The sequence below is a fragment of the Thunnus thynnus genome, chromosome 18 (genome assembly GCF_963924715.1).
Source record: "Thunnus thynnus chromosome 18, fThuThy2.1, whole genome shotgun sequence".
Lineage (NCBI taxonomy): Eukaryota > Metazoa > Chordata > Actinopteri > Scombriformes > Scombridae > Thunnus > Thunnus thynnus.
The window spans coordinates 1,473,942-1,498,838 of record NC_089534.1 but is presented as its reverse complement, the minus strand read 5'-3'; the positions used below and the strand labels follow the sequence as shown (position 1 = coordinate 1,498,838).

At 38.8% G+C, this 24,897-nt stretch overlaps 1 protein-coding gene across 2 annotated transcripts; it reads right to left on the bottom strand.

The window, feature by feature from the left end:
• Window positions 1-977: 977 nt before the first annotated feature.
• On the bottom strand, window positions 978-24,042 carry ttc13 (tetratricopeptide repeat domain 13). Of its 2 annotated transcripts, none has more exons than XM_067572045.1 (23): window positions 23,754-24,042; window positions 21,192-21,286; window positions 19,665-19,740; window positions 19,492-19,562; window positions 19,321-19,386; window positions 17,531-17,623; window positions 16,053-16,169; window positions 15,793-15,903; window positions 12,870-12,952; window positions 12,555-12,696; window positions 12,260-12,434; window positions 11,160-11,316; window positions 10,502-10,632; window positions 10,274-10,406; window positions 9,750-9,842; window positions 9,413-9,496; window positions 9,037-9,121; window positions 8,611-8,720; window positions 7,422-7,557; window positions 6,646-6,725; window positions 5,724-5,802; window positions 4,432-4,511; window positions 978-4,352 (listed from the first exon to the last, which is right to left on the bottom strand). In XM_067572045.1, exons 1-23 carry the CDS (start codon window positions 23,917-23,919, stop codon window positions 4,238-4,240), a joined length of 2,478 nt encoding a protein of 825 aa, XP_067428146.1. In that variant the 5' UTR covers window positions 23,920-24,042; the 3' UTR covers window positions 978-4,237. The 2 variants fall into 2 exon arrangements, with proteins under 2 accessions (XP_067428146.1, XP_067428147.1); XM_067572046.1 differs by having other exon boundaries at window positions 8,611-8,717.
• Window positions 24,043-24,897: the final 855 nt, after the last annotated feature.

The following is a 24,897-nucleotide window of genomic DNA, read 5'->3' as shown; positions in this document are numbered from 1 at the left end:
AGGCTGTAAACCTCCAAACTGTCCATAAATACAGTATTTGAGTAAATGCACAGTTTAGATACTGAGTTTCTGTCTTTATGATGTTTATTTATATAACTTCTAGTTTAATGAACTGCATGTATGTTAAGTCTTCTTCTACACAGAGGAACAGATGAAGGTCAACAACCAGTTAATTTTACTGGAGAGAGAGGAGGTGATGTAACCTGCTGAGATTATTGGATGATTTATTGGAGCCACCTGTACCGGCTGTGGTCTTACTGCAGCTTTACAGCTTATATAATAGTTATTATTACTCTGTGTTGTCATATTTGCAGTAATTGATGATCAATGCAACCATAAAATCTACAAAATGTGGATGAGGATGTTTGAGCAGACAGTCAATAGTTTCAAATGGTTCAAATTTGTTTTTCCTGGTTTAATATTTATCATCCAAAATGTCTGACTGGATCAACACAACAATAAATCAATTAATATGAAAATAATATACTCACATTTTAAGAGTTGCAGAGTATTAAGTCAAGTGGAAAACATTTAAACTATTGTCTTACATCTTTTTGTATGAAATGTGATACATAATAAAAAAAAACAACAACATTTAATTAAGTAATAAAAGTATAAATGTGTAGATGAAAGTACCAGTAAAACTTATTTTCACTGTTATGAAGCTCAAACATGATCAGTCTGCTTCGTATGGAAGCCGTCTACTGCCAGGAAAATAAATAAATAGATTGAAAGTTATGTATAATAAAAATGAAAAAATGACTCTTGGTAGATCAAAAGTTTGAAATACTAAATCATAATTCTGACTCATTACGTCAGTATAAACCATTCAGTATCTTGTTGTTTATATGGCATCTCATAATTTTAGTGTTAATATTATTTTCATAATTTAAAGTCCAAATGTCTTTTGATCCATCATCTTATTTTCTTTTCTTGCATCCGTTTACCTTCAAAACCAATAAAAGAACTGGAGTCTGTTAAAATCGTCAACCTGTTTTATTGACTGCTGAACATTCATTCATTCATTCAATAGAAAAAAAAAATCCCTCCTTCAAGTTTTAAGCTTTAAGAGAAGTTGTTCGCTCCTTCGCTCTGCTGCCCGCCGCAGCAAAAAGGGAAACGACAACCAATCGGCACAATCATTGATATGAAGACGAAGACGACGCGAAGCAAAACAATCTGGGACCTCGTCTGTCAGCGATGATGTGTGAAATAAAAATCAGATTTAAAGCGAGTCGATTTGTTCTGGAAATAAAATGAAACCGTTAAATCAATGAAGTGGACATTCAATGAAGAACTACTGACATGACTTTCAGTGATGATACTTTAGCATCAAAAGGCCTCGAAATCAAAATTAAATAGACAAAAAAAAAAAAAAAAGTTGCTGAAATTTGTTCAATAAACTGAATACTTTCAGATTCGCTCCCATGAATTTTCCTCCTTGTGCTTAAACTCACCGGGATGAGTCATGAAACACGGCAGCAGCTGCATGTAAACATCACATTCCCATTTACACCAATCATCCAAAAAAAACAAAACAAACAAACCTCACAGCTTTAACCCATTTTCCAAAAAATTATAACAACATGAACAGGAATTACACGTCATCAGTTTTATATTTTGCATCGTTGAACTTCCACAGAAATCTACTCAGTCATTCATGTTATTGAGCAACGTTTCCCGCCTCGTCGACGACGTCGCAGCGGTCTGGAGAAAAACCTGCAATCACGTGTTTGCTAATTTAAAGCTAATTATGGAAATAAAAGTTTTTTTTATTTGAACTTTAAGTGTTTTTATCCTTTAAATGCTTCAATGTTATTTGTTTTAAATCCTTCTTACAGTTGGTTTTACGTTGATTTGAATCTGTGTGCTTTTATTTTCTTGATGAGTTTGTGTCTTATTGTGAAGGTTGATTTTATTCAAACTAATTAAAACCTCGTTAGACAAGATTTTCTCCAGAGATCTGCGAGCCGGGACGAGACGAAGAGACGCGGCGATGTGAGATGATCTCAGTCACATACGAAGGAAACTGACATAAAAAAAATGACAAAATAAAAAAAAATACAGACGTTATCTGGAGATTTAAGACGTTTAGAAGGATTCGACCTCCTGACTCCCAACTGTTTGTCACACAAACAAACTTATTTCATGAGATAATAAGAAAAAAAAAATCCAAAGAAAAGCAACGTGAGAACAGACAGCATCCGATGCGAAGCGAAAGGAATGATAACAATGGAAATACAGTACGTGGTTCGTTTTTCCCACCGTTTAATAATTAATCCAACAGATCCGACAGTCAGAGACGTTTAACTGAGAAGCAAACAGAAGCTTCTTTTTTATTTAATATTTATTTAATGAAGACAAATAACCAGGTTCTGTTTTTATTTATTTGGATATGAAACATAAAACTGAATTTAGCTAATTATTACTGCTGAGTCATCTAATCTGAGGATTAATATCCAGTAGAATCTGTTAATCTATTAACTGTTTATATCATTTATAAATCAAATCATCTTCTTCCAGCTTCTCAAATGTGAAGATTTGTTACTTTTCTCCGTTTTAAATCTTAATAAATTGAACAGATTCGACGTTAATGAGCTGCTGTTTTGGTCAAAGGAGCAATTTGAAGATGTCGACTTCGGCTAAATGATTCATTGATCAATCAAAAAAAATGATTGACAGATTAATCGAACAATGAAAATAAACATTAGTTACAGAACTTGTCTTGAAATGACATGATGAGAGCTGCAACTAACGATTATAATCAATCAATTTCTTATCATTCAGTCTATAAATATCAGATTGGGATAATCTCACATGAACTTTCACTTTATAAAGACGTAAAACGGCAGAAAATCTTAACATTTGAGACGCTGAAACCAGCAGATATTTGGGAATATTTCAATAATCTAAACTGAGTTTCTGCTGCTGTAAAGTCTCTGACTGTCCTTCTGATTCTGGTTCAGCAGTCAACCCTCCTTTATATTAACCCTTTGTTGGTCACATTAAAAGAACGCGGGGGGGCTCAAAGTACATTAAAACCCCACAGCTGTCAAGAAAACAAACTTAAAAAAAAAAAAAAAGAGCTTTTTTTTTTTTTTCTTTATATGTTCAAGTATCGCAAGTGGAATTCATTAGCCCTGAAGTTTGTTTCATATCTTTAAAATCCCTGTCCTCTCTCTCTGCTGATAGGCTGGGCCAGCAGTGGTTAAAAGAAATGTTTAAAGTGCCAATTAACAATCTTTGAATATTAAATAAAAAACTTTTGTCTTCTTCTTTTAGATACCAGACAGTCCTAAACAATATGAACATCTGATTTTTTTAAAAGTCTAGGTGAGATAAAGCTAAAAGGTTCAGCCATGATCTAAACTACGCAACATAGGATTGTTCATGCTGATGGTTGATGGGATAAACTTTGTGCTTTGGGTGTTTTCAGTGTGATGAGCTGAAGGCCTACGAAGCAGAGAAAGAGAGAAGGGGGGGGGAGGGAGGGGGGGTGGGGGGGTTGGACACGATCACTTCTGCAGCCCAAACAAACAAACTACCGTCCGACTCCCTGCGTCTCTGTCACGTCTCCTTAAAAAACACAGCTGGAGTGTGAAGAACAAGCACCCATATTTCAGTATTTCTTTGTTCATACTGAGCTTTATAAACCTTGTTATGTGTCATATGAGACTAAATTTAAAACAGCAGAATGAATGAATATTCATCAGGATGAGGTCCGAAACCAAAGTCATTTAAAAGAAACCATCACATAACTGGTTGAGTTAACTGGAACCAGCAGCCGCGTGTTGATACCATCTTTCCCTTATGGAGACGATGGTGAACTAAACGTTTGCTGTGATGTTGAAGATTTTAATCGTTGAGCTTCTATGTAAATGAAAAATAAGGGATGTTGTGATGAAATCAGCCTACAATGTTTTGCTGTGAGGATTCAAACTTTTACAAATGTGTTTTTTTTAATAATGTGAGAGATTAAAGGAGGATGACAGAGAACAAAACAGGTGATTCGATACCAAAATAAGATCCAATCGTAGCTAAATAACGGTCAAATAATCCTCTCGGTTCTATCGAGCGTCTGATTTTCTTTGTTTGGATGATCTTCTGATGCTTTAAGTAAACTCAGGACTACGTCGGTTTGGGTTGCAGAAGCAGACAGTCCCTTCGTCTGCCCAGTGTAGAAGCTCCATTGAGACTTTTTTATTAAAACAGACTTCTCTCCTGTGTAGAAGTGATGTTAAGACTTCTTGGGACAGTGTGAGGACGAGTCTGTGTTGAGGACCTCGATCATCGTTCTGGTGGACGGGAAGGTCTCTGCTACAGATGGAAGACTCTGGTACCAACCTGGTAAACTGTAGAGGAAGAAAAGTTATAGATAAGAAGAAGAAGAGAGTCGATTGTATGAAAACTGTATTTTTATCATCTTCTCACCTCTTGAGATTCATCCAGTTCTTTGCTGTTTTACTGAAGCTGTCTGGACTCGGTGTCGTCATGGCTTCAAAATCCACCAGCTGGATCAAACAAACACAAACAGTTCAGACACATAATGTAAAAGTATTTCACTGCGTTTGAAGCCGGTCCACACAGATCCACGTTGAACACAAGCAGCAACCTCCGGGACTGTAAAATGAAGCCAAAAACTGAAGTTCCTTGAACGACCACTAGAGGCTCCAAAAGCGAGTCAATCCCCATAGACCCCCAAGTTAAAATGTCCAACTTTACAGCAGACTTTACAGCAAATTGCCCATTTTTGATTGGCTGGGAGTTAGGCAGCGTCACGCACTGCCAAGATGGCGACGGCCGGAGCGGCTCGCTTTGAGCTTCAAAACCGCTCTTCAGAAACCAACGGGTGTCGTCACGGTAACTACGTCCATATTTTTATACAGTCTATGGTTGAACATGAAGCAGCCAGTAAATACTTACAGTATCTTACACGAAATAAATATATTCTGCTTTTTCTCTAGTTTCTGTGTCTTATTTATGAAATTCTGAATATTTCCTCTAAAATGTTTTAAAATGAAACAAATAAAAAAGGAAAATCTCTCTTTGGTTGAACTGTGAAGGAGTCACAAGCTGCAGTGCAGCAATATGTCTGTTTTTATGCAAGAACATAATAATCCTCTGCAGTTTTTATGTTGTTTTACGTACGACAAAAGGTTTCATTCATCCTTTCATTCCTACAAAAATATCCACAAATCTTCACATATTTCTAAGTCGAGCAAACAGGAAGCTGGATTTTATGGTGAGGACAGTCAACAAGATTCCCGTCTTGATAAAACTTTTCACAGATGTCAAACAGCTGATCAGATATCTGCCGTTTCTCCTTCCAACACGGTTTCGTCTGCTTGGCAGAAGCAGAAACAGATGAGAACTGAAGCCAAGTTTCATTCAGACTCGTAGAATAAATGTGTTCGAAACAATGAACCTTAACTAACGCAGGAATAATAAGAGATATTGATCTTCTGTTAATCTTTCAGGTCGTGTTCAGACTGACTTTAGTTCTGCCTCCAACTGATTAAATTATTCATCACATTAACTTTCCAGAACTGTGAACTCCTGTCTGATAGTTTATAAACTGCTGTGCAGGGTTTTGCCATCAAATAAGTCTTTAAACTCATGAATCTGCTGGTCAGACTGGACGTACTGGTTCGTATTTTATCGTCTCACTGGTATCTGAAACGTGCCGCCATGTGCATATTCTTAACTAAAGCTTTAAACTTTACCTTTCCTTTAGGGATCCTACCGATGACCTCTTTCCCGCTGGCCATCAGAGCCCCCATCACGACCGAGTAGGCCACCACACTGAGGAGACACCAGTATCACCATTACACCCAGTAAACCATCAGACAGCTCTACAGCTCACTAAAGCTACGACATGTTACATGTTACATTCTTTGAGAATAAATCAAGCTGCTGATCTGGAGAAAGTAAAAAAATAAAAAACCCAAAAAAATCTCAAATATAAAACATGTTTGACAATGTGCAAGTTTTGAAGATCACAAACCAACAACAGATGAATTTCGTTATGTTGTAACGTCTCTCAAAAAGGATCTGATGTGAAGGATCATAACTTATCAAGTGAGTCTTAAACCAACAGTCAGGAGCCCAGATGAACATTAAAGCTGTTTTTCTTGCTGTAATCATTCCTCCTGTTCAATCAAATGTATTTAAAAAAGTTTATCTGAAGCTAATATGAAGCTTCAGCGTCCAAATGAGTCAAATCAAGTAGATATCTTTCAACGTTACAGTCTTTTTAGTGCCAAAGTTCCTCTTTTTGTTACTATACTTCCACCTGCAGCTCAACAGGGAAACACTGTCCGAGGAAACACAAAGAGGGAATTTGATGCTAAAAAGACTGTAAATGTGTCAGATATCCACTTGATATGACTAACTCAGACTGCTGAAGCTGAATAGAAGCTTCACACAGACTTTTAAATGACTGTGTGGACACACTGTGGATTTTATCCTCCATCACTTCCATTGAAAGCACATTTGAAGGATCTTTTAATATCCAGTATGAACAGGAGGAATGATTACAGACACCTGACTGCTGCTTTAACACACCCTTGATAATCTGAAATGACTCTCTTGGTTATTAAGCTGTGGAAATATTTAACGTTACACCTGCAGGCTGTTTCAGTTTACCTGGATCCTCTGGAGAGAGGCATGAGGTTGCAAAAGTAATACACCAAGGAGAGGATCAGGTTACAAACAGCATCTGCATCCTGAAAGAACAAAGGTCATCACAGAGTCATAAACTGGCCCGCAGCACAGATCTCTCTTTTTTTTTTTTTAAATCATCGTCTCCGTTTTCAGTTAATCTAGATCTAATCTAGAGTGAAAGCAGAGAAGGCTGCAGACATAACAACAAAATAACAAAGAGCCAAAGTTCTTTTTGTTCCAGGTTTCAGTTTCAGGGTGAATACGCTCGTCTAGTTTCTACAACAACAGCAGCTCAAAGAAGAAAAGCTTCTCAGTGTCTAACGTCTTTTCATGGGTTGGTAATATTTTGTATAAAGTGCAGTTAGACTGAAAACTATCTACAGTGATACAATCAGCTGGACGATACGTTCTGTTATTGTATGATTGGTAAAATCCTCATGATATTCTCCAGAGATTCATTGACGTTGTCTGAAGGAAACCAGGAGACTGTGCTGAACGTCACTGCATAGATCATTGAAATGATCAGTTCACTCATAGTTAAACTTCATGTGAGCTGTCTTATAAGCCAAATGATGAAAATGATTTGTCTGTTTGTCTCTCTTGGCTTGAGGTTGAGGAAGTGTTCAGCGCCAATAAAAGTGAATCATTTGTGGATATTCATTTGAAAAATTGTCCTCTAACGCCTGCTCTCTATTACGTCTGGAATGAGGAAGCCGTGCCAAAAAAATATTCCAGTAAATAGTGGAGATGAATCTCACCCCCAGTTCAGTGGACAGCATTAAAGCTTTTCCTTTGGCTGTGAGGTCTTTGTAGATGGACTCGATCTCTGACTGGTACTGCTGCGTCCGCTCCTCTGTGGTCTGAGTCTCTACTGAGAACAACATGTTTCCCACCCTGACGTACAGAAAACAGAAGAATTAGAGCTGCATGGAAAAAATTAGGGATGCATGATATTGGATTTTTTTGCAGATATCTGATATTTCCAACTCATTGTGGCCGATTGCTGATATATGAACATATTTATGATCAATAAAGACAATATATGAAGGAAGAACTCAGGAAGACTGGAGTTCAGGAGCTCAGCATTAAAACTTTAATGAACCTGCCAAGTGGGAGCAGCAGTAGAGTTTTCATTGAGTTTATTAGACAGACAGGATTAATGTGGAGGATTTAATCTCTGGTCCACACTCCGGAGCAGAAGGTGGCGCTAATGCACCGAATACGCTGGTTGACAACCGCCGTTATAAACCAAAAAGATTTTTTTTTTCCAAACAGAGTGGTACATCCTGTCAGCTGAGGTGTTTCCTATCTCTGCAGCTGAACTTAGCATCCCCGACGGTCCCGGTGTTTCCTCTGCAGGCTGCACTTCACTCAGCTGCTTCTTCCCACTTTAACCTGAATAACAAACCGGGGCTCGGCGCTCCGGTTGGATCCACATGGAGAGCCGGGGCTAACGTTAGCGGGTCTGACGGGCAGCTGAGTGAAGTGCAGCCTGCAGAGGAAACACCGGGACCGTCAGGGTGAAACAGTCCGTGGAGGGAAACACAGTTATGCGGCGGAGGAGAAGGCAACATATTGTTCACTTCGGGCCGATGCCGATATTTCATTTTAGAGCTTATATCAGCCGATACCGATGACGTGCTGATAATATCGTGCATCCATTGAAAAAATGTTGAATTGTAACTGTAACGATGAGGTTTAACATGATAAACGCAGCGTTTATCTGCTACATTTACAGATTCTGGTGTTTTTCAGAACCTTCTAGCAGCACTATGCACTTAATTTTCTTATTTATAATGTTTAAATAAATATTATTCATGTAATTTAACATGTATTCATTTAAAGACAGTGTTGTGTTGGGTAAAGTGTTATCTCCAAATATCAGTTATTGATCTCACTTATAATTAATAACCTCTGTTGGTACCGTACTGTCTGGCGTCATCGTACCTGTCTCCGGTGATGGTGATGGTGAAACCGTCGTACTCTTTCCCAGGATCCTTCATGCTCGGGACCTTGGAGTTGACTGTGAATCCATCTCTGGTTTTACTGTTAAACTGCTTCAAGAAATAAACACAACAAACAAACATCCTGAGTTTCATAAAGACGACTAAATACTATAAAACATCTCTTATAATCCAACATCTGAACCGAACGTTGAGTTTGACAGAAACAAACTCAACGTCTGTTTCCTCGTTTCCATGGCAACTGAGCAAATACAATCTGCTGACGAAGACCATGTGATGTGTCAAAAACTCCAAAACAGGCGAGTAAGTGGACTTTGAGTTGAGTTTAGTGACTAAATGTTGATTAAATTTGACATATAAAATATATGTTTTATTCAGTTAATTTAAACAAGCACCTTCATCCTCTTACCTTCATTATAGGAAGAAGATCTTCTACTTTATTCACATTTTCGAGTGCCTGGTGGACCTCTAAGAGTCCTCTGGGGTTGTACGCCCTGAGAAGACAACAATATGTTAATTAAAACAAAAAATATAATTCATTTATAGATGCATAGGAAGCTTTTTCTGCACTCTCATGCAAAATGAATTTAGCCTGGAGGGAAAAAAGGGCAAATAATTTACATAATTTGGTTTTGAAGGCAGCACACAGTAACAATATTCACATAACTGCTATCAGATAAAGTTGATTAGACATGCTGATGCCACAAATATGCAGCTGTCACTGAGTTATGGCTTCAAATAAAATGTGTTTTTCAGATGTGAAATATCTGAATAGAGTTTAGTACCTGTGGTAGACTAATATTCTGTCTTTGATGAAGTCCAGGATGTTGTCGAAGTAGGCCAGATATCTGATGTTGATAATCTGCCCTCTGCACAAACAAAAGAAAAAAGGATTTCAACACGCTGTCAAAACTTTACTCCGGTCCTTTAGTCCTTCCAGTGAGCTTGTCAGAACCAAAGCTACTGTAGATAAAAACCTGAAGAATCTGGGTCACATTACAAGAAATGTATATAAATGTTTCTGCAGCTAACGGTGCTAAACGAGGCCAATGCGGAAAGTCAAACCCGCTCGAGGGACTCGTGAGAGAGTATCCGACACCGTCTTCAGGGCCAGTTTGTTACCTGATGAGATTGATGTGATTGTTGAAGCCTCGGCTGAGACTCCTGGCAGGCATCTGGTCTAACCACAGAACCGGCTGGTCTGGATCTGCGATCCTAAAGCACAGGAAGAGACCGTCTATCAGCGCTGTCAACCGGTCGTTTGTCAGGAGGACAGAGGAAGAGTTTATTTCATATCGCTGCATTTGATTTGTTTCTATGACATGTAAAGAAAAGCCGTAGATTAGAGACTTTAGAGATTGACTTCTCTGCTGTAATTGAACCTTTCTGATACTCATACAGCTGTAAACACACATGAGGAAATTGCTGAGTATGAGTTCCAGTCTAGACTTTATTTTCTGATAGACAGTTCAAGCACGAGAAACCGGTAGCTATCTCATATCGACATCTGTCTTCTTATTCCTATAATCCTTCTTATTCCTATAATCCCCTCAGTTATTTCCTGAAAATTATTAGGATTACATAGTTGCTCCCGGGCTGCACTTCAGCTATTCTGGACTTATCTGCTGCTTAAGAAAAGTCCTCACCTCCTCCATTTGACAGCTATGTCGAACATGTCTCTCCACTGCATCTGCCTGGTCTTGCCGTTGACTCGCACTTTGGAGTTGCTCCACGTTCGATGCATGGCCTGCATCACCTCCAGGGTCGCTAAGCCCATGGCTGAAAAAAAACGTATGAATGATTATTTTTTTTACTGCTTAAATGAATACTTTTAATAATCTTGAGGAGACCGACAGCATCGACGAGCGGGTTACCTCTGTGTATTCTCCTGTTAGGTAAGAAACCGGGAGTGTCGTATTGCATCAGCGCCCCCAGGTGGTCGGCCGTGCAGATCAGCTTCTGAACTTCACTGCTGTAGCTGTCGAAGTTCTGCGGCAGCACGTCCCTGCGAGACACGGATGGATGAACGTAGTCAAAGCTTTCACGGAGAGCACAGTTTTTTTTTTCTGGACTGATATTAAACTCGTCTTTATAAAAACAGAAAAAAAAGAGGCTTAAAAACATCTGGCTGAGGAAGACTGGTGCTTCCATCTCATATGGAAAAGATTTCAGATGTTAGTTTTCAACCACAAAACACTGTTTACTCTCAGCAGAATGTGGTTCAGGAAATTGAGGTGGTGATGGATCTAATTCCTCAGATTTCCTAATGATGACGTGTAGCGAAGTGAAGGACGGTCTGTGTTCATTTAAACTAAAACCACAAAAAAAAGAATCAATCTTATATGTTACTACGTTTGTTTTATAGCTCTTTGATTGGTAATAATATGCTAAATATAATATGAATAAAGGAGGAAAACATTCTTTCAACCAATCATATTTAAGAAGGCGAGTTAACGCACAGAAACAATCGTGTATAAATCACTACAGCTCACAGTTATGGTTCCCAGTGTGAATCAGCTGTGATGGACCTACTTGATATGTGGCTGCAGGCCCGGCTGTTCTTCATAGTCCTCTATTAGAAACGGCAGGTTCTTGGCCCAGTGGTTCTTGAAGTTCCCCGGTAAGTCCTGGTCCACGTTGTACTCTGCTACTGGGATGTCCAGGTGGGAGTGCAGGTAGCGAGAGTACTCTGCACAAAATGAGATGTAATATATATATAATATGACTGCTTGAGTCATGTGAACTTAAACAGGACATACATGTTGAGATTTTCATTTTTATGAATGAAAACTGCACAATAAAAACAATAAAAACATTCAGGTTTCTGTATGATGACAACTTGGATCAACTCTGGATAATAAATCGTTATCTATTGACTGAAACATGACACTACACACTGTAGGGCTGCAACTAACGATTATTCTCATTATTGATTAATTGTTTCGTCTATAAAATGTTCAATAATTGCAGCCACAAAGATAATCGATTCGCTGTGATACATGAGCAGTAAATCATCACATATGAGAAGCTGGAACAAGAAAATGTTTGAGATCTTTGCTTTAAAAATGACTGAAACAATTATTTGATTGTCAAAATAGTTGCTTATTAATTTTCTGTCGATTGACTTCTTTATGAATGGTTGTAGCTCTGTATCACTGCATTTTACAGTGTAAATTCACTGCATTTTACAGTGTAAATTCACTGCATTTTACAGTGTAAAATTACACTGTAAAATGCAGTGAATTTTACACTGTAAAATGTAGTGAATCCAACTTGTATGAACTTCATTAAAAAAGGCATTTCAGCAGTTTGAACAGCTGTTTACATGTGCAGGGTTCAGTGATGATCATGAACATGAAGCAACTTTCTACACTGTGAACTCTCGTCAGCCGTTTCCTGTCGATGAGTCTTTATGGGCCAAAGACGTGTTTTTCCCCCCCGTGTGTGTTTTATCTAAATAAGTTTTAGGAGTTTAAAAGAAAAGAGACATTTTGTAGCTGCAGAATGTTTTATCTGCTGTCCTGTCGTATCTGTCGTATTGATTATCTCAACAACCCCCGACGACGTCGCTGACGGAGGATTTCCGTAACGTTACAAGTCGTTTGTTTGTTTGTGTTTGCAGGGACACCAACCTCTGAGGTATTTCACTTTGAGGTATTCAGAGCTGGCCTTCTGCCCCAGGAGCGGGTCGTTCAACATGACTTTAGTCTGAGCTTTGATGCCTTCGTAGAACTGACCCATGGCCACGTGACTCAAGCCCTTCATGTACTGACACACCTCGTTGTAGGGCTCCAGCTGCAGACACCTCTGGAGGACAAACAGGGGACAACACATGAGGAGTTATGTAGACAGTTTAAAAGACAAACTGCATTCAAACAGTGGATTTAAAAAGGAGTCGGGGAGGATGAATCATCTGAACTCTTCTACCTTGAAGTTGCCTATGGCCTCCTGCAGCGAGCCGTGGTGGTACAGCATCATGCCTCGCAGCTGGAGAGACTGGATGTGGTTCTGGTTCAGCATGAGGGCTTTCTGGAAACTCTCCATTGCTGACTCAAAGTCACCCAGCTCTCTGCGAAGAGGAAGAGGAAGGGAGCAGCACACAGAAAACAAGAGAGAGAAAGAAAGAGAAGAGAAGACATTCTGTTAGTAAGACGGGGAGGGGGGGCGACGACTCTCATTTCCTTAAAACATTAACTGTGTTCATCTGTGAGGTCAGAAGGTGTAAAACAGACAGTGAGCTACCTGTAGGCTTGTCCCAGACTCTTATAGGCGTCTATAAAGTCAGACTTTAACTTCAGTGCCTCTTTGAATGTCTCAATAGCTTCCTGAGGGGAGAAAAAACACAAAAACCTTTCACACAGAATCACAACAGGAAATTGCAACAAGGAACAAATGGACTCGGTTCACACTTTCAGATATTCTCTACGAACTGTATTTCAACACCTGTCATCACAACGTGACATTAACGCGGCTCCAGCGACCAACAACTTCTGCTTCTATTTTCATGTTTGATATCATCTGTTAGAAACTAGCAGAAAGCTGCTGCTGCTGCAGACAAATAACCGTTTGTGGTGCAGATCCGCTTCCACCTCCTGAACAGGAAGTGGTCTGAAAATGTTTGGAAAATGCAAATCAACAGTTTGGGATATTTTTCATCAGATACTGGAGTACAGGAGAGATTCCAGACACAACCAGTTCTCATACTGGTTTCACCTCACAGACCAAAAGATTTCTAGTAGAATCTCTACAGTGTTTATGTATAAAAAATACATTAAAAACACTTCACCTTGACTGAAATAATAAAAGGTTGGATCTCGGAACACATATTTGTTTGTTTGCTGAGACTCATATTGATCACAGCACTTGTAAACATGAGATTTTCTAACTGATGAAGAGACATCACAGTGAAATCTTGTGTAATTTCCTCAAAATCTGAGTTTCTTGACTTCAAAGATGCAGTTTGAACAAACTGTCAAACAATCAGTGCTGCGACTCAACTCACTATTTTCATTCACAATCAATAAATCTGTCAGTTATTTTCTCAATTTATCAATTAGTCTATGAGATGTTGTTGAAAAATTGGCAAAAAAAACTGCAGTCACAGTTTATTAGAGGCCGACTCACCGTCCAAAACCTTAAACTGATGAACTCACCGTCACATGTGACAAAGAAAAACAGCAAATCATCACATGTGAGAAGCTGCAACCAGAAACGTTCAATAAATCAGTTTATCAGTTTTTATATATTAGTCCTAAATCATTAAAGTGTAAACAAGTGACTAAGTTAATTATATTTCTTAAAACATCAGTATCTCCAGATAACCACATGAAAGAAGGTTCAGTGTAAATAAAACAATAGTGACGTTCTCTGCTTTCATGAAGTGAACGTGGAAGTGGCGCCCGCCGGCCTGAGCGAGACAAAGGGACACATTCACACACATTTTTCTGTCTAACAGAAAAAGACGTTGCCTCAGCTGCAGATTGTGCTGATAAAAAGCAGATTGTGCAATGTTGACTTTGTTTCCATGAGGACTGACTGCGGCAGATTCCACTACCATGAAACAATAAGTGAAGTCCAACTCTTCGCTCCCAGAGTGCATCACACTCCTCCTTCAGTAACACCTACATGTATTAACTACTGTTCAGTACTGTTGTTTGTGTTGAAGCTGCCTGTAGGTGCTGTGCAGGGATTCCCCCCCAGGAAGTAGAAGGTTAGCTGAGGTGATCACTGAAAAAAAAACCCCAAACTGACAACAGTCACATCAAACAGGACTCCGTGTCATCTGACACCACGTTATGTAAACGTGAAACCTCTCTGTGTGCAGACCCGTCAACTGACAGTTACACATTATGTTAATATTTCATCTTTTAACTTCCCCTCATGATGCACGCAGCAACATTTTTTTTAATTATGTGAATTGTTACGATGCAAAGAAAAACCTGCGTTCACTCGACGGTTTATCTCGCCGCCACTCAGCTCAACTAAACAACTACAAAATGGCAGCGCACGTATGAATATAACACGGCCGTGACGGGTGTCTGAGGTTTTAGTTTGCAGGTTTGTCGTGCCCCACCAACTAACGGCTGCAGGAAACTCAGCCGCCGCCGCCGCCTCCCTCTGACAGGTCAGCTGACAGGAGACGAGTATCAGTACGATGTGGTTACAAAGAGAGACACTGAGCACGTTTCCCGCTCCTTGTTCTTATTCTGCAATATTTCTGCATGATTGACAGTTCAAAACTTTTTATTTATCTTATACTCTCTTTATGCAGCGCCTCAGTTCAGCCTCTGCTCTGATTGGTCGGCTTCAGGGGGCTGCATGGTCGGCGGTTCATGAGGTTACATAAACAGACGGTAGTAGTAGTAGAGTTCACTTCTTCTTCTTCTACTGCTTTAAATCTTCTCAAATATCATCTGTACATGTTGGAGCTGAAATATGCGACACAAACAACCACTGAAACCTCAGCAGGAAGCATCTTTACATGTTGGGACTTTCACCGTCTTTAACATCCGACATCCTGACAGGAAATAAATAACGTCTGATGTAAAACACGACCCAAACACAGACGTTTTTACATAAGCAGGAGAATTCATCAACCTGCAGCTGCTCAGGAACCGTTTGAACATACAGTATATATATATACAGTATATATATACTGTATATATATATATATATATACACAGTATATATATATACTGTATATATATATATATATATATACAGTATATATATATACTGTATATATATATATATATATATATATACAGTATATATATATACTGTATATATATATATATATACTGTATATATATATATATATATATACAGTATATATATATACTCTATATATATACACAGTATATATATATACAGTATATATGTTTAGTTTTCATCCAGATCCTCTCGCTCACACAAGCTGTTTCCAGAAGCCAGAGGACAGTTTACACTCAACGTAAGTTTCTTGTGATATTGATGGGAGAGAAAAATATGGAGGAACCATAAATGAAGTGTTGATTATTTACCACAGTCCTTCTAGGTAAACAAACAATAAACAGTTAAACTACAGTGTGTGTTTGTGTGTGTTAGAAAATATTTTTACACAATTTCATGAAGAAAATAAAACCAGAGAGAATAAAACAAACAAAAATAAAACAAATTTCTGTACCTTGAGCATCCCTCTGTGGAAGAAGGTGAGGCCTTTATACAGCATAGCGATTGGCTGATTCTTCTTCAGCTCCAGAGACTGCTGGAAGTCCTCCATAGCTGCCACATAGTCCTGGAGGGAAGATACAGTAGAGGGTCAGCATGAGGAGACACACACACACACACGCGCACACACACACACACACACACACACACACACACACACACACACACACACACACACACACACACACACACACACAGTACATGTGAGCATCGAACCTCTGAGATGAAGAGCAGCGTTCCTCTGTGTCTGTAGAGACGAGCTGAAGGCTGCAGCTGGATGGCTTTGGTCAGATCACCCAGAGCCTCACTGATACGACCCAGAGGAGACAAGATCTGAACACACACACACACACACACACACACACACACACACACACACACACACATTAACACATTAACACACATTAACACACATTAACACACACATTTCTGTGTATTTCTTTCTTATTAAACTCAGTTGTTTTGTTCACTATAGATGGAAATATGTTTGTGAGTCTTCCTCAGTGATTAAAGATGAACTGAAACAACATCAGAGGAGATACAGGAAGGTGCAAAAATGTATTTTTACACGTTCATGCACAGTTTCTCTGGTATTTCCTCTTAAAGAGGGTGATTATTATTCTACAGAAGAAGGTGTGGTGAGCTTTTTCAAACCGAAACATTTTTTTTTATCTGTCCTTCAATTAAAGGAAATAAAAGACACAGGATGTATAATAATATGATTGAGAGGAGGCGTCTGCTGTGAGCTCTCTGAAGTCATTTTCTGGTTGTAATTTAATAAATGGAATCAATAATTATGTCATTAAATAACAAAACATTAAACTACAGGTGTGTTTCTACATCAACATTAAAATCTAAAAGCAACAAGATGCTTTAAAATCAATCATATCTTCATATGTTCACAAGGACATTTAGAAGATCTTCAGTCAGAGATAAGACGTCTCCTCTGGAGTATAAAGTCCAGTCGGCTTTTCTAGATATAGACGTGAGATTCAGCGTTTCAAACCGTGACGTGTTCAGACAGGATTGTGTTTTTCTGTGGTTTGCATGTCAGATTGATTCAACCAGAGACTTTTTTTTTTTTTAAGGTCACAAAGAGGAAACCAGCCCATAAAAGACCCTCAAGAGGAGAAGATGCAACAACAGAGTCATGTGACTCCACAAGCAGCAACGACACACAGAACGATACCGCACACGTGAATATTTACAACCTGTAACCATGTGTGTGTGTTTCAGTCAGTTCTCATGAATTAATACTGACACAACCTTCAGGATTTGCTTTATTTGGCCACTTCTTCTTCTCTTCTTCTCTTCTTCTTTTCCAGCTGCACAAACATGATGCATCTTCTACTATTTTGCTGCTCAACAGCAGCTTCTAACTGCATCAGAAATCAAGTGTGTGAATCACATGTTATGAAGACGACAGCGGCGGCGTTCGGCTGATCAGACGTCTAAACAGCAAACTGATCAGACACGCTGATGATGATGATGATGAAGAATCTGTTCCACATTATATAAAAAGGGACAGAAATGAGATCTTAACAGAGCGGAGGCGACTACGGAGGTTTAATCAATGAGATGACATCCGTCGTTGCCAGGAGCTGCCGGCTTTAACGGGAGAGTTTTGTCACTTGAAAACTTCTCTACCGGAGCATTAAAGACGTGTGACGGATGAGATCTGGCGGCGGACTCACCTCTGCTCTCTGCTCGTAGACTTCGGGCCAGTTGGGCTCGAGGGTGATGACTCTGTTGAGCTCGTACAACGCCAAGTCAGCATTCTTTATGTCCTGGCACGGAGGGAGCAGAGGAGGAGGAGACGTTACAGTTTGTTGACATAAAGCTTTAATATATAAAAAGGTGAAGAAAACAGGGAACGAAGCCACAAAAACACAAAAACTGCCGTCCAACTTCTTCTCCGAGGGCAGACTTCCACCACCGCAGAGTCCCGGTTGATTGAATTTGCATTCGTTAAATGTCACAGTGAGTCATTCTGACTTCACCTGAAACTGCTGCTGTCAACAAAACTCCCCGAAGCACCTGAACGCATCTCTGCTGCCCGACAACAGCTTCAGCTGACCGACAGTTTTATATTAAAAAGGCACAAAGTTCAACATTAATATAAATGTGTTTTAATGTGACTCAAACGTTTGATGCAAATAAAGACAAAAGAATTATTACAGTGTGTAAGTTTGAATTATCTGCTTCACTACAGAAACACACTGATTATTAATTATTATTATTCTGAAACAAACACATTAATATTCTATGCTAATAACTATAACTTTAATCAGGGGCTGCAACAGATGATTATTTTTATTATGAGTTAATTTATTGATTACTTTCTTGATTAATCGATTCGTTTTTTGGTCTAAAAAATGTCAGAAAATGGTGAAAACTGTCGATCGTTGCTTCCTCAGATGTCTTAGTTTGTCCAGACAACAGTTAACAATCCAAAGATACTCAGTTTAATATCAGAAAATATTCATTCATATTATATTAAACTCATTCAGGAGGATTTGGGCTTTTTTTGCTTAAAAAAATGATGTAAATAATTAATTATCAAAATAGTTGTGATTAAATATCTGTCGATCGATTAATTGTTGCAGCTCTACTTAAATCCTAATTTCTTTTCTCAATTTATGACACTGAAAACATGTTAATGGACCTGCAGACACTTGAACCCTCCTGATGTCCTCTCGGGTCAATTTTGACCCGGGAGGACAAAAGTCCACAGATGCTGTAAATTTTAATAAAAACACCCAAAATTCAGTGAAAGTAGTGATCATTACTTTTACTTGCAAACTGTGTGTTATGGAACCATCCATGTGATTTTCAGGGAGTTAGATGAAAGAAATCCATATTTCTGATATAAAACGGGTCAAATTTGACCCGAAGACAACAGGACTGTAACTGTCTCTTATTTGGGACGACAAGTTTATTTTTTATAAAAACATATTAACCCATTTCAACACTTAAAAAACACTAATTGTCATTTGGTCATAACTCTTAAATAACTATTTACTCATTAATATTTAACTCATTAATAATGGTCCTCATTTCAATTTAGTTTACTTTTACTTAATTTTCTGAATTTGCTTTTTCACATTTTATATTTAGTAACAGTAATTCCCTGATTGATAAAGTACAACATATCGTGTTTTAACCCTCCTGTTGTCTTACCATCGACCGTGCAACTTTTGTCCTCTCGGGTCAATTTTGACCCGAGAGGACGAAAGTCCACAGATGCTGTAAATTTTAATAAAACATCCAAAATTCAGTGAAAGTAGTGATCATTACTTTTACTTGCAAAGTGTGTGTTATGGAACCATCCATGTGATTTTCAGGGAGTTCGATGAAAGAAATCTATATTTCTGATATAAAACGGGTCAAATTTGACCCGAGGACAACAGGAGGGTTAATGACAACAATTAATGGTTAATGTTAAAGCTTTACTGTGCAGTTACACTATACAACCATCACTCACCTGTAGACTTTTCTTTCCGTAGGCGATCCCTCTCCCGTAGATGGCGCTGACCAGCTCTGGGTCGCCCTGTATCAACACAACACGTCAGGAAAATCTGTCTGTGTTTTTGTTTGTAGGTTGTAAGAAGAAGAATAAGAAGAGTAAGAAGAAGTTGAATGGATGTAAACACACCTGTAGTAAGAGCGAGAAGTGCTTGATGGCTTCATCATAAAGGCCGTTGCCTATCAGAACGTAGCCTATAGCTGCAACCACAAGGACGCACGACATGACTCAGCAAAAAAACCAAAACACATCAGTAAAGTGTAAACAAGAATTTTTGTAATCTGAACAGGACGCCAACTTACCGAGTTCTTCGTTTGTGTTGTGGTTATCTACGGGGAAGGGGATTTTTTTCTGTTCTATAAACAACTTTGCTTGATTCTGTGAGAGATGAAGAAAAGGAAACAGATCAAGATACAGCGAAGACGCACAAAGCAGAACACAAACGGCGAGAAAGCAGGAGACGCGTTTCATTTCCTGTGTGACTGAGCGACAAATTATCCGAAGCGAGAAGAAAACCCAGAAGATAAAACACAGCCAGACTTAATGCAGAAGTGCACAACAGACCGGAGTGCTAATAATCTTTCAGCGTGTTGCGTCAAAAAGCGTCACGTTGTGTAATTTCCCAACTGCAGAAGGGCAGCGTGCTGTAATGCATGCAGGATTACATAATGCAAATGTAACAGCATGCAAATGTCGCTACGGCAACGTTCTGTGTTTGCAAAACAGCAACAAGACAAAAGCTGAGTCAAGACTTATCACATCTTTACTATCAGATCCTTAAAAAACAAACAGCAGCAGCGACAAACATGCAGTCAGATGTTAGAAGATAGAATTCACTTCCTCTGATTTGAATGAAGATATTTCACTAAAAACATTTATATGTGAACTACACTTGAACTCTTGTTATGGTGAAAACGGTCTTTTAACACCGACTCAGAATAATTTGGCTGTTGAAGCTTTTCAGAGTCTTGGTTTGATAGAAATGTGCATTAAACCAAAATATGAGCAAAGTGTAATGTTACATCGATTAATTAGGGCTTCAACTAATGATTATTTTTCATTATTGATTAATCTGCCCATTATTTTCTCAATTAATTGATTAATTGTTGGTCCTGAAATGTCTCGTTTAGTCCTAAACTCAAAGATCTTCAGTTTACTGTCGTAGAAACTAAAGAAACCAGAAAATATTCACATTTAAGCAGCTGGAATCAGAGAATTTAACAGTTTTCCTCTTAAAAAATGACTCAAAGTGATTAATCGGTTATTAAAATAGTTGACGATTCGTTGAATTAATGGTAACTAATCGATTAATCGACTAATCGTTGCAGCTTCACAATTAATCAAAGTAAATCTTTTCAACTTAAAACACAATAAGAGAAAGAATTAAAGCGTCAAACTAAAACTCAAAAAACAACTTGTTTTGACCCGAAGAGAAACAACCGATGTACAGGAAACACTGAAAATCTGATTAATGCATACATGTGTGTGTGTGTGTGTGTGAGTGTGAGTGTGTGTGTGTTATGTGTGTGTTATGTGTGTGTGTGTGTGTGTGTGTGTGTGTGATATGTGTGTGTGTGTGTGTGAGTGATGTGTGTGTGTGTGTGTGTGAGTGATGTGTGTGTGTGTGTGTAAGTGCGTGCGTGCGTGTTATGTGTGTGTGTGTGTTATGTGTGTGATGTGTTATGTGTGTGTGTGTGTGTGTGTGTGTGTGTGTGTGTGTGTGTGTATTATGTGCGTGCGTGTGTGCGTGCGTGTGTGTGTTTGTGTATGTGTGTGTGTGTGTGTGTGTGTGTGTGTGTGTGTGTGTGTGTGTGTGTGTGTTCTCTCACCAGGATCTTCTCTGCGTTGAGAGAGAAGACAGACTCGCAGGGCGGGTTGCTTCCCTCCTCACAGTCTGGATCCTCCAGCTGTAAGATCGACGACTCTGAAAAGACAAATATTATATAATATATATTATATTTATTGTCGGAAACTTCGCTCACTAGTTCGTATCTGTTTGTGTTTCAGACCATAATATGCACATGAATATATGTGTCCTTGTTTGAAACACAGCTGTCACTAACTGCTCCCGTTAGTCTGCGACAGTCTCGTATTTCAAAGAGGAAACGTGTGACACATCCAGCAGGTCTGAGCCGTCAAAGTGGATCCAAACCAGTAAATCATGTCACAAATGTGTCTGATGTGTTTAAAAAGCTGCTGATGGATTCAACTCAAAAACTCTTCCTGACTGTTTTTATGATCGTTTCTACAGCCGGCGGAAAAACTCCATTAAAAACCCGTCAGTGTAAAGTTCATTATAACCATCTAGAGCTGGATTATTGTCATTATTGATTCATCTGTTGATTATTTTCTAGATTAATCGATCGGTTGTTTGCTCCATAAAATGTCAGATAATGAGGTAAAAGGTTGATCAGTGTTTCCTAAAGTCCTCAAACGTCTCGTTTTGTCCAAAACACAAAGATGTTCAGTTTACTGTCATAAAAAACAGAAAATATTCACATTTAAGAAGCAGGAACCAGATAAAGCTCTGATTAAAACATATCAACACAGAGAACAGTGTGTCTGTTGTCATTGTTTGGTACAGTATGTAACTCTGACTGTTGTGAATCACATTCAACCTACAGTCGGCCTGACAGGCGGGAAAACAAGAGAAAACATTCATTTATGTTACGTCTGGACTATCTGCAGTTCAGAACGTCAACTTGTACAACCAGTTCACCTGTTCTCCTCTTCGTCCCTGTCGAGGAACAGCGTGTCCTGACAGATTAACTGGAAGCTACAGATCAGCAGCTCCTTCCCCACAGAAGAAGGTTCAATTATGGTCTGTTAAATATGTGCTGCTGCTGCTGTCGGGTCACACAGCAGCAGAACTGTGGGTTTATGAATGGATTTTTGGTTTTGACCTCTGGAGGAAAGTTAAAACATGCAGTTAGTGTTGGTTTATAAAATGCTGAATGGTCCAAAACAGAGCTGGGAAATATATCGATATCGTGATATGAGACTAGATATCATCTCAGATTTTGGATATTGTGACATTGTGATATGGTTTATGTGTTTTCCTGGTTTTAAACGCTGCATGACAGTAATTTTCTGAACTCACTTCATCATTATATCCACATTACTGATGATTATATATCAAAAACCTCATTGTGTAAATCTTTTGTGAAAGCAACAACAGTCATCTGTACAACATTGCTGCAATATTGATATCGAGGTATTTCATCAAAAACACTGACAGTTGATTTTGTCGATTGTCCGTTTCAGCATCCAGACGCTCTGAGACGCTCTGAGACGGATTGACTTTCTGTCCCCAGAGTCAAAACTAGGCGACTTTATTTCTACAGAACATTTCAGCAACGAGGCAACTTAAAGTGCTTTACATCAAACATTAACAGCATCGAGACAGAGAGCACAAGACACACTATGAAAGGAAACAGTCATTAAAGAATTAAGAGACTAGAATATAAAAATAAGCTAAAATAGAAAAACACAAGAAGAAAAGTTACAGTTCGTTTAATAAAAAGAAAACAGAAAAGTCTTCAGTTTGTTTTAAAGGAACTGAGAGTTGCAGCAGACCTGCAGTTTTCCGGGACTTTGTTCAGATATGTGGATCATAAAAACTGAACGCTGCTTCTCCAGGTTTAGTTTGGACTCCGAGGACAGAAACCCGGACCTGATCCAGACCTGATCCAGACCTGATCCAGACCACCTGAGAGTCTGGATGCTTCATAACGTTCTAAACATGACGGACACCAACAAACAGAGACTAAACCTGGAGGAACAGCGTTCAGTTTTTGATTCTCCACATATCTGAACAAACTCACAGAAAACTGCAGCTTTTTCTATTTTCTTTAAATCAAAGCTGTTTGTCTTTAATTACATCATATCTCACACTGCACTGTAACTTTTACTCTCTAGTTTTATCTCTTATTCTAATTTGAGCTCATTGTTATTTTCTATTTAACTGTATGTAAATGTGTATTTTTATCCAGCATTGTGTGCTCTTTATATTAAATCACGCGCCTTGTTGTTGAAACGTGCCACATAAATAAAGTTAGTCAGTGCGTCAGTCATGCAACAGTAAAATGACGTGTTTTTATGAATGGAGTTTGGTGTTGACCTCTGGAGGAAAAGCTAAAACATGCAGTCAGTGTTGTGAGTTTGACTTTTCCTCTCTGTTCTCAACACATTAATAGACTTTCTGGTTACGACTGTGCCTCTGTGATCTCCGGGTTTCACCTCCCCTGTGAGCCGCAGTGCAGCAGCAGAAAACAGCCTGTTAGTTAAATCTCTTCTTAGCTGATCGTTAGCTCTCCTGTCCGGGTTCACCCGCACAAGTGACAGTTGTATCGGTGGAGGGGGGGGGAGGAGGAAAGAAGAAGACACCTTACCGCAGTCGGCCGCGTACTCCTCCCACTCGGACAGCGAGCTGCAGCCCTGTTTGTGGAGGTCGTTGTTGAACAGCGTGATGGCGGAGAAATACTCGGTGGAGAAGATAACCCGACTCAGGTAGAGCAGAGAGAGAGCCGCCGCCACAGCCCGGCTGGCAGGGGCCATGTTGTGCTACATGTGTGACGTCAGAGAGCGGAAGCTGCTGCAAGTCGAGAGACCGCTTTAAACTACATTTCCCGACACGCTCTGCGGCTGCGCTTGTTTCCTTCTTCTTCTTCTTGGGGTTTTAACGGCGGTTGGGAACCAGCGTGTTGGGTGCGTTACAGCCGCTTTCTGCTCCGGAGTTTGGACTCAGGGAAACTCAAAGAAAACTCTGCTGCAGGTTCATTAAAGTTTTAATGCTAAAAAGTTTGAATTACCTTTTACACCAAAAGAATATGTATTGGTATTTGACGCTATTCCAAAAGCTGCTTTACAGGTTTTGAAAAATTCTCATGATGATACAACTCAGTGATCAGACTGGAAAACGAATATATTAATTGGGGATTTAGATGTCCTTAAGAAAAAATGTAGTAATAAACAAATCCGGAATATCCATGTAGGGAACAATATTCCCCCTATGCAAATGTTCTGGTCTTCTATTTATGGTGACCTGAATTGGAAAACAGACAAATATTGTATTACCAATAAAATGAAAGAGGTGTCATTTAAAATTCAATAGACAAAAATGTTGGCTTTTTAATCCAACTGTTTATGATTTTTGGCAAATTCCACATACATAAAATGAAATGGACCAATAGAAAACCAAGCTTTACCTTATTTCTAATTGATATTAGCCTCTATTATAACTCTATAGTCAGGATGACAAATAGAAAAGCAGCAAAGACCCAAACAATATTTGAAACATATAAAATTAGCGACTGTATCACTTAATTATTAACCTGTGCCCCTTTATTTATTTGTTTACTTCCCTATGTATTATTTTGCTTTTAGTGAATATAAAGGCTTCTTGCACAATCCCTTTCCCCAATGCTTTTTAATGTCATAACTGAATTTCCTGGCACTCTTTCCTCTTTTTGTTCTGTAAACTTGTTTGTTACTGTTGATTGAATTTGACTGTTATCAATAAAGTTTAAAAAAAAT